This window comes from Diadema setosum, chromosome 4, assembly GCF_964275005.1.
Source record: "Diadema setosum chromosome 4, eeDiaSeto1, whole genome shotgun sequence".
Taxonomy (NCBI): Eukaryota; Metazoa; Echinodermata; class Echinoidea; order Diadematoida; family Diadematidae; genus Diadema; species Diadema setosum.
In genome coordinates, this window is record NC_092688.1 from 1,356,976 (window position 1) to 1,368,408 (window position 11,433).

The 11,433-nt window shown below is 38.8% G+C and overlaps 1 protein-coding gene across 1 annotated transcript in view; it reads left to right on the forward strand.

Annotated features, from left to right (window-relative positions):
• Positions 1-1,413: 1,413 nt before the first annotated feature.
• Positions 1,414-11,433, forward strand: part of LOC140226743 (macrophage metalloelastase-like) — a 24,954-nt gene continuing 14,934 nt past the window's right edge. The window contains exons 1-2 of the mRNA XM_072307174.1: positions 1,414-1,569; positions 1,681-1,785. Of these exons, the coding sequence (XP_072163275.1) occupies positions 1,414-1,569; positions 1,681-1,785 (261 nt within the window). The remainder of the gene's footprint in view (positions 1,570-1,680; positions 1,786-11,433) is intronic.

Consider the following 11,433-nt stretch of genomic DNA (forward strand, 5'->3'; position numbering starts at 1 on the left):
TAATATACTTGACCTTAACCGTTAGATTCCTTTTCTGAAAACTACAAATGTTATGCTTTTGTTAGTGTGAGGAACACGTATTACGTATTACGATGTACTTACATACGATGTATATGAGTTGAAACACAGATTTGGCTGCAGTAGTCAGCACTCATGTACATGTTTGGTTGGGGAGGGGGAGTTGTCTGTATGTTGTCATTATTTTGAGGGAGGTTGTTAGTCTTCTTTTAAAGTTGACCCTAATTCTAATCACAAAAGTTAACGATCAAAATAAATGAGGTCAAACTGGAGAATGTCAACGAGATGTTGTCCTTTGTTGTACAAAGTTTGTGTAGTATGATTGAGAGGCTATTTTGATCTTCGCTCATTCAGATATGTTATGTCTATTGACAGTGTGCATGAATTGGTCAAGTCACCATTTTAACATGTCATGCCTGTCAAATCGAATCCAATTCATTTTGAGCTTACAATAGCGGTTGCTAGAGATCCAGAACCTGGAGGGCGACCTTCACGTTTCCTCTTCCCCTGTTAAAATGTCAGTCAACAACAAATTGACTTCTCTGCACCATTATTCCTTAACCTTTGCGGGAATAGATCGTAACTGCAGAAAGTGATGACGACTTTCACGTATTTATGAAGGTATATATACATCAATTTAAGGGTTACAGTTATGCCACCAGATCCACCCTTTTCTAAGTATCGTCTCCCCGTCAGTTTTGCTAAGGAGCGGCGGGGAGAGAGAAAAAAAGTTCTTACTCATCGACGCACGACCCCTCCTTCCCCCTCACAACTCGGCCTGCCTTCTCTATTCTGATTGGTCGAAAAGTAATTACTATCTTCCCGTCATAGGGTATTATTCATCACGAAAATTCAACAAAGTCCTGGCCACGCACACACACATACACATAATCATACACACACAAATACACACACACACGCATGCACAGACATAGACACTTCGAAATCATCTCTGCTAAGCGACAATTTCCCCCTTCTCAAGAGCCGGGATATATTTTCGTTCTTTCTCAATTTCGCCAGCGATCAGACTGCCAAGTCGCCGGTTTATTTCAGGCCGTGACCAACCCTCTGACACTCAGCCACATTTCTGCCGAGAGAGCTGGTGAACGACTGAGTTAGCATGAATGATCGACCCGGCAACTTTTCGTGAACCATCTCCCCATTAGGCCAGTACTCGTTCTGGAACAAGACTGGAAAAAGTGTCTTCCAGGACGGAAAACTAGAAGCTCAGAGTCTGTGTCCACTGTGAACTCTTTGAATACTTCTACCCTGCTAAATGCGTGAAGTTGTTGGCAGTCTCTCGTGGTTATACAACGATCTTTACGTGTTTTCTGTTTCCTGCTGACACTCTGAAGGAGTGTCGAAACAAAACAGAAAAAAAAACACAAATCCAACATGATTGTCAGGAATTCTACAAAAGGAGCCGAAAGGCCAATGGTGTTATTACTAGGACTGTTTCTTCTTCCCTGTGTAATCGGACAATTCTGGGGCAATAAATACGGAGATTATGCGAATTACAACGACTACTACCCACAGTACCAGGACGCGAGCGCCGCTGAATCCGCCGGCGCCGGTCAGCAACAAAGCCAGTCTCAGAGCCACTTTCAGGGCCAGTCTCAAGGTCCTTCTCAGGGCCAGTCCCAGGGCCAGTCCCAGGGCCAGTCCCAGAGTCAGTCCCAGGGCCAGTCCCAGGGCCAGTCACAGCCTTCATATAACAGCAACGACTCCGATGAGGACTTCGACGCCGACGACGTCGCCTATCTTAAGGTAAGAGGCAATCAAATGGTGATCATCCATGACTTCATTCTGGCTGATCGATTCCGAGTCGTGGAATCAATCAACAAAGAACACGACGCCATCGATACGGCATATCATTCATAACACGGGATAGGCCTATACTTAATAGTGACGTCATCGAGCACGTGACCCTCATGGCAACCGATTGAGCTCTCGATGATATTCCCGTGCACTTGTTGACACGTGATTCAGTTCTCGCAGGACCCGGTGCAAAAAGAAACTTGACTGCATTAGAAGGGCGTTGCGTGCCATGACGTCAGCAACGTTTCTGCACTCACTCCGTATAGAGATTGAATTGAATTGGATCGAATTCAAATCGATTCTATTGATAAAAGAGAGAGTTTTCTACAAGCGCTTATGACGAAATTACATTGCATTAATTAGTTCGATTATTCATATTGATGATTTAAAATAAACTGTCACGTTGACTGGGAGACGAATCAAGCAAAAACAGAACGTTTTATCACACTCGGATATGAAATTGAAGAATAAGATAATTATCCTTTCCAAGTTTCATGTGTTTTCATCCAAGAGTGAACTGGTCTCAACCACAGTTGGAAAGTTAACGAGCTTTGGTCTTACAATCTGAAAGCTTTCACATTATTGTGAATCAAATACACACACATAAGTGTTCTCGACCGATAACATAGCAACGATAATCCCTTCAACTAAAAACCATTATTGCTGCCTAAATACAACTGTACAATAACCTGATATGAAGAATATAATCTATTCTATCTGTCCTGCATTGGAGACCTTTTTATTTTTGAAAATTGTGCGCAAGTCAAAGTTTCAACATGAGCTACGATGACGTGACCACGTCAAATATTTTTGCACGTGCGATCGAACTTTTGTCACGATTTCGAAAAACAAAAACTTGTAATACCATATAACGCCACAACTTTTTAAATTCCCAACGGCGATCATTGTTAATTTGTTTGATTCCACTTCAGATATTGAAGTCAATTCGAATGTTGCTTGGCGTTTCGATTTTTGTTAAACGGCCGATGATAGTCAATCGTTTTTTATTATAAGAATGAAAGGGCGTGTTTCAGTAATGATACGGGCTGTTCCTCGACCATGATGATCAGCTCATGTGTGTTTGTTAGTCCACTATGAGCTACTTCCGCTACAAACGTGCCAGGACTGTGTGTGGACATGTCCAATTAGTGACGATCAAATACTCTTCCTCAAAGATTTTCCCAAGAATAAAAGACTACAAGGCATTTGCTAATGTTTCATAATGATGACCCACTGCAGACTCCATATCCTTGTAATCAATTATTATTCAAATGTATGACCGGTTTTTTTTTTTTTGTGTGTGTGTGTGTGTTTGTTTTTGTTTGTTTGTTTGTTTTTTGTTCTACGGTGTATTCTCAGCTTTTTTCTTCAATCTCCTTTCATTGTTTTCAACACTCATGTGACCAAGGCGATCATACGTGAGCACATAGGGGAAGATTGTTCCACATGAATTAGGAAAGTATTAAAACGTCAAACCTGACAAGACAAATTTACAAGCGTTTACACATGAATCCCTGGTGAAATATTGACATATTCCTCATTCTTAGTTTAATGGTAATCTCCTTTCTTATCACGAATGAGGTCACGTATTACCAACATGATATTCAGGTTAGAAAAGCAAATAAATATGAACATTAACATAATTACATTGTTTTGGCGTATTTACTTTGATCTAACATCTTAAAGTTGTTCTCCTTCCAGCTACATGGAAGATTGTTTCTAATCAAGACATATAATTCACAAACATTTCGTTATCATACTTTCTTCATAATCATTACCGACATCATCATTATCATCATTAAATTTCTAGCACTAATATTGTCCGGCCTTGTTGTGGTATGTGGAATTGTATGGTAACACCCTAGTGTTCGAAAGGATCGATCCAATATCATTATACGGTGATTGGAATGTAAGTAAAAAAAAATAAACGTTATAAGCTGGGTGGAGTTCAATAAAATTGGTTTTCGTTACTAAATCTAAAGTGATGCCCGGGTGTAACTCCACACAGAAGGAAAGTAAAGACTGTAGAAAGCAAGCTACTGTTAATCATTGTGCCCTCTTGGAATACCGGACGCCATTATTGAGGCAATTAAGTGAGCTACCTTGTGGGAAGATATTGCACACACATGTAACGAACAAGAAATTGTGAATTATTTCTGGATTCATAGATTATCCATTGTATATACAATGTCGTCTTCACATAAGAAAATAATTGATAAATCAACCCTGGAATGTCACGTTATTTATTCATGGCTTAAAAGGTACATCCGGGTATTGTCTGGCGTTTCGCCTATCTTCACATGTCCTGCCGTGTGCTCCACACAATGACATAGGCCTGCCCGTTTTTGTTAGGTTTTGTTTTGTTGTTTTAAGTTTATTTGTTTGTTTGTTTGTTTGTTTGGGGGTTTCCGGGAGCGTTTTGCATGTTGACACTCCAGTTCTTGATTGTGTTCTACAAATCTATAAGATTGAAACCTTACAGATATTCCTGCATAGATCAATATGTTTGGTTTGGTTTGCCTTATTTCCACATTGAAACAAACTCAAATTCTAAATGTGCAGACAATGAAAAATACAATAATCAAAATTATTACAAAATATTACACAAGTAGAAAAACATAGGCAATAGTATAATATACAATTGATATATGAAAAACATGTAGATGGAATAAGAAGTATAATGAATGCTATAGAAATATAAGAAGTTAGAAAGTTAGAAACAGCTTAGCATAAACTGCCGCGAACTCATGATCGAGTTGATCTGTGAATGCAGGAATTCAGAAATAGTACAGTGACTCAGAAATATGATCTTACCATAAGCGAGAAGATTAATGAAGACATGATAGCGTATCAATCCGGAGGGTTATTTTGGTTAATCGGGAAGGGGCACAAGGTAAGGAATAAAGTAATCACAATCAACGTAGGTCTCGGGATCATTACACATATTTTGCCTCTGACAATTAAAGCAAGAAACTTACCAGTGAGTACGTACTAACAATGGTTAAAGAAACGTACAAGACAGAGTAAAATCCCTGCTGGAGAGATCTGTTTCTCACAGTGTGTTCGTAATGGCCCGAATTCACGAAGGTGGTATGAATTTAGGCCATGGTTTATGCAAATTTATTTTGACGTCCAGTAACAAGCGTGCGTCGATACGCGCATGTCAAATGTATGCCTTTCTTCGCACTTATTTTAGACCATGGTTTAAATTTACAACCTTGGTCTAAATTTAAACTACCTTCGTGAATTCGGAATAATGTGTTCACAACGTGTTTACATTGCCGACTATGAGAACATATTGTTGACAGTATGAATACATTGTGAAGATGATTCCACACTGCCATGTGGTTTTCACAGAATGTTCACATACTAACTTTCCATTTCATTCTGCAAATTGATGATTCACAATGTGCTCCAAACTTTAAAACGCTCGAATTTAATAGTGTAAAAAGATTTCGCGCTGTGTTCACACTGTAGGACATTGTGTTCTTCCAGCAGGGATAAGAGATATAGTTTTGTTATTCTATATGATTTTACAATCATGATAAGATATATCTATCAAGATGCCATTATAATGTAATCAGAGACTCAAATAGACAGTCATAAAGCATTCGTAGTTAACATTCAGTCTCCAAAGAAGATGGAAACAAGAAATTAAAAGACAAATTGATTGATTCCAAGGAGGATTTAGAGTTTAAATTTCACTCCTTCGCTTTCAAGATGAGTACAGTACATCAAAGCTCTGGGATGTCAAATTCCACTCTACAGAACTTAAACTGTTCTGTTTCTAGTTATAATGCCAGGAATGTAGGACTGATCCTCTCATTTTCAACACGGGTCCAGTTTAAAAGTAGCAAAGCAGAGGCTTATTTTTTTCTTACCAGTTACATGATAGTCTCAGATGAAATTCAGCTAGATTTGGTATCCACTTTGTACATTGTCTTCTGCCAGAACGAAGTAGCCAAGGTAACTTAGGCGGCAAAAAAAAAACACAACAACAACAACAACAACAACAACAACAACAAAAGTGATAGGAGCAATGGTGTTCATGAACTTTGATGTGTTCGGGTTTAGTGGATATATCCTGGCCAGACTACCTATGTTTGTTAGAACATTAAGATGTGCCCTAAACAATTGCGGTCTTTCGGCAGTATTGCCGCCGAACAACGACATCCCACAAATTACCGGAAGCTGGTAATCTGGGAGGTTAGAAACTAGTTCTCTCACGCGCTCTTCGGTGGTAATGCCATCGCATTATCACCCTCACGTTCTCCCATTTCTCTGCCGCCAAGTGTAAAGGTTGCTGCATCGGATCCTTCTCGCTTTCATAACTCAGCCTGGAAACACTAACCACAGCCTCCCTTTCTCTCTCCCTCTCTCTACGTCAGTCCTCGAGAAAGATCCCTGTCTGACGCTTGTATTCGTCCATCATCTGATCTTGAGTCCTCAATAATGGAGCTGTCCTTTAAGACTGATCCCCGTCATATCTGGTGTGCCGTTAAGCATTTCATCTTCATTTTCAGTTTCCAGTAATTCAGTGCAGCAGTAAATACAAAAATGTGTTGAAAATGTTGCATCCTGGCATGCATTTCTGTTTAACACAAGATCAGATGAAGTGTTTCTGAGGTCCTTACAGAAAAGAGCCAGTACTGGAGGCCCCTTAAGATTTGCCAAGGTCCTACCAGTCTCAGCCAAAAATAGATCGCGGACTCACAAACAGGGGATGAAAATGTTCTCAAGATTCGGCTGATGAATACATCTGTTGACTACGCGTTTCTTTGCCAGACAGCTGCGCGCTGCGTAACCCGCTTCAGAGGTTGAAGACGTTCATACGTGATCCTCCCACAGCTGTAACCATGGCAACCCAAGGCACCAATTGTCCTCCTTGTCCCCCCGTACTGGGACGTCCCATTGTTTTCTCATTTTCTCGCATTACGCACGTCAGTGATAGTGGTTCCGTTTAACAGGCAATCCGTTGACTGCTCCGAGCCCAGGATAAACAAGGGGTCGAAACCCTGTCACAACTCTTTCTTGTTTAATTATCCTCTAAGTGATGCGTGACGTAGGTGACTACGTGAATTAGTTGCGGCTCTAGCAGTCGGGACCTAGTATCAACCCTTGTTCCGTATGCCCAGTGTAATCCCACTAGCTCAAAGGGTGAACGCGTTCACATTCAACTTACATCACCAGAAGATCTTAACAAAGTAGAACCAAGAAGGAGGTGTATGATAGATACCTCCTTAGAACAAGGAATCTTTTATGGCTCAAACCAACTCATCTTCTCATCATTTATACAGTTTTCATTGTTCGCAGCGAACAGTAATACAAATAGCAGCCAAAGCTCTGTCATTACTTGTTCTATACAATAATATGTAAGAATGAAATCTTCAATACACATTCGCTGATATCAAACACTCAATCAAAGTAAGCACATTATAATCATCAGCGGCATCAGACCCCTTGGTGTTACAATGGTACACATTTAGTCAACAACACTGACATGATTATTTTGTGTTCTAAAAGGGGAAAGAAAACACTGAGAGAAGGAGGAGGAAGAAGAAGACGAAAATAATGTAACTACGTGATGATATTCAGTCTCACCTGGTCTACATTCAAGTCGGCAATGACGGAATTGGGCTTGTGTAACAAGCGGGGGAGAGGGATCTATTTTTGACGGTCTTTACATTGCAACACTTACAGACCACCTACTCAACCAGAGGATTTAATCACCCACCAAAAGTTCTCACCACTCCGTCTAAAAATACACCTCCATTATTAAATCATACAGGGAACTTAAACATTAAATGTTTGAGTAAACTTGACATTTTCCAAATCGAAATAGAGGCGGTATCTACGAGTGACTTACCCATTACCAAGACGTCCTGTAATCTTGACGTGACCATCGGAGGATATTTTCTGCAAGTGGGAAGGGCACTCGGAAGTTCATGTGATTATGACGTGCAGCGTTATTCATCTTCGTAGGGGTTGAAAATTCGTGATAACATTTTGCTTGAACCAAAATAACCCTACCAAGTCTTAGGTCGTTAATCAATTCTCCTGTAACGCATTAAATGTTTGGGGACTTGTGTGAAATATTCTTTGAAGTGTTCTTCATATTCCTTTTCACAATTATTTTGTTGTTTAATTCGTTAATCCAATGCAATTAATGAAAGAAAAACATACGTGTTCTTTTTATTTAAATTCTATCGTTTTCGTTTTTATGTCAGTCAGCTGTGAGTTTTCCAGTTCTTCCTCGACAGACAAGATTTAGAAAGAGCAGCTTTTTCTTTGTAACGATGACATCTTCCCTGCAGCTGGGCACTTTAAGACTTCTGCTCTTAGTTTGAGCTGAGATTTAGCTTGTCCTTCCTTATCTCAAGGAAAGCAAGATCTAAGATTTGGCCTTACATGATATTTCTCTCGATTCCAGCGATACGACCAGTTTCCTGCTATACTTAGAATATCCAATCCTGAAACGAGATGCTATCTACGGAGGAAACTTGGTACGAACTGAAAATGCAAAAAGGACAATATCTCAAACCAACGAGAGAGAAAAAAGTAACCAAATCAATATTATATTACATGATACGAATATAGAAATTTTGACAAAAACATTTTAGCGAAGCCGGAAAAAAATATCTAAATGATGGATTATCATTCAAATGTCCATAAGAAATTTAAAAAATCAACGAATATGCGACATCGGACATCAAGACCACAAAACCCTTTGTGTCTTGTGGTGAGAGTAAAACGTCATTAAGTCCAATCATTCCAAAGGTTCTTTGTGGTCACGACTCCAATTAATATCAGAAAAGGATGCTAAATTGGTATGGTAACTATCAAGACAGACAAAAAAAGAATGATTACTCTGTACGAATCGATCTTTAAAAAAAAAGAAGAAATCATAATGAGATCTGTATGACACTCGAGCGACAAGAAATGTTTTGCGTTCGATCAAAAATTCAAAATGTGGTGTCTTATCTTCACAGATGTGCCCAAATGTCATAGATTTTCGCAACATGATGAAAAGATGCAAATTCAATGGCTTTTTTTTGAGGGGGATTAGCTTTAAAAAGTTTCGTGATACCCCTCTTTAACCACTTCCCCCCCCCCCTGCCATTCTTACACATTCTCGTTACACCCTTTGCTGAACTACTAGTAGTAAGTTGCAGCTCCACGGCTCTACCCTCACTTAAGGTAGTTTGGCATGGGTTTTTTTTTTTCTGCATTCTGTTCTGCCCCCCCCCCCCTTTCTCTTTGGAGGCACGCCACTGTGTCTCGAGCCAGAATTAGAATCATGATTCAAACAACATAAACAGGATCATGTCCCATAGTGGGGTCGATGTTGTTACTGTTAATGTTGTCTGATTTTTTTTTTTATTTTTTTTTTCTTTGCTTCCATAGGATGACAAAGATTGAGTGCAACACTGTTGCTTTTTATAGACGATGCAGCTGGAAATATTCCAGCTGACTGCTTCGTGCCAGGGTCTCTAGAAATATCACGTTATAAAAAGTAAAACTGGACTGTTTCAACTCTATTGTGACTTAAAGGTACTGTGTACCACTGGGAGCAGTGATTTAAAATATGTTCGAGTTATCACATTTGATGCATAATGTAGGTCAGTTGTATCAAAAAATATCCTACCATACGAAAATTTCACAATAAAGCCTAAAATATGAGTAGATATTAATATTTTTCTTAATAAACCATAAGTGTCGAAGGTTTATAGTGGAAATCTTATTAAGATCATTCTTCACATTTTGCATATCTAACAATACTTAAGATTGATTATACTAAATGATATTTTTACATTGGTTTTTTTCTACCCCTAATTCACATTTTAAAAATATTTTGAAGCACTAAAGCTGTTTCTTTTTCATGTGCAAATGGTAAATAATGCCAGTAACTCTATAACTCCTTTATCTGTCTATCAGAAGTCTTTCCAGAAATGTACGTTCAAAATACACAAAAATAGTGCTGTGTCCTGCTTGTAAGGTGACACGAATCCTATATGAGTGCATTAACAGACAAGTCACGGGCACACCCATGCACTCACACTGATCTTCACCCTAGAACGAAGCTCATTCTGAATCTATGGTGCCGAATAATGTATGCGGAATTACGTGCGTGCGTTTTGCGTTTTGTGTACGTCATAAAATTGTATTGTTTAACTTTGGTATTTGCTAGATTGGTGTACACATCTGAGTCATTGTTTACATACATGTATACAAAGATAAAATCACGTCATTAACAATCTGTCCTACCATATATAGTGAGGCTTAAAGAAAGATAAGAACGAGAATGATATTTTCATGGCGCAGATCTTATGACGTCAGCAAGATGTCGAGGAAAGAGAAACCTTGATAGAATTCTGCAAGTAAACGAGAGAGAGAGAGAGAGAGAGAGAGAGAGAGAAAACTTGCCTTTATATTACCAAATTTTACAGGAATTATAAAAATACAACAACAAACAAACAAACAAACAAGCTGCTCCCATGTCAATCATCATGAAGAAATCCATTTCTGATGGAACTTTGAAGAAGTTAATATTGACGTCAACTGAGTTCCGCCTCCCCCGCCCAGCTCCCCCCCCCCCCCCCCTTTTTACCCCCTCTCTGGAAACAGAACTGGTGACCTCCCGTATTCGGAGCATCTACACCCGTGAGAGAGTGTGCCTCAAACATGACGCCTCTTGTACGTCACCTTCAGCGATAAAGACAATCGTAGATATCATGTTCGTATGTATACATACATCAGCCTTGCATTAAGTTTAAACTTTACAAGACAAAAATCCCCATCCTTTATCAAAACTACGTAACTTTTTTAAACGAAATGTTGTATGCACACTAGTGTAAACGCTCATCTTTACATCTTATATGACTAACTTCTGTGTGAAAATGAGATTAATCTGTTGCGTAATACATACGTGAGTTCACATATAATATATGTTTTATAGTCACTTTTCAAAAGTCGCAAGAATCATATTGGGATCTGTTAATGAGTTTTTGGCAAATTCTGTTTCTGTTGTATGTTTAGATGCTGTTGTTTTAATAATTCCCCCTTCGATTTTGCATTTCTTGCTTCATCTGTAATGTGTACTCATTTTTGATCGCGACACAACGACCAGGTCTTGTGTTCGCAAAACATCTACTGTTACATGTTGGTAGCAATATAGTACAATATCAAGTTCTTTCAACGCCTGTTCAATAAATTATGATATAATATCAAGTTCTTTTAACAGCTGTTCAATAAATCAAATAAATTATGCAGGTTAACGGGAAGGGTGGTTGAACATAGCTGTTTTCACTAAAATTGTGCTCACGAAACAAAATAACAAACAAACAAACACGTGGAAAATGTCTAGGTAGGTGTAAAGGGATACAACATTGATGATAAAATAACAAAAGCCCAGAAACATGCACCATAAATAGAAATTTGCTCTTGACACTTTCGAAACTTGACCACTTTGTCTCCAATTGTGTGCCTTTACACATGCATGCCTCCATAGATTAAATTCATATCCCCTGAGAAATAATTAATTTTTGCTGAAAACTTCTTCGTGAAAAAGTTGTTTTATTTCGATAAACAGGGTTTATA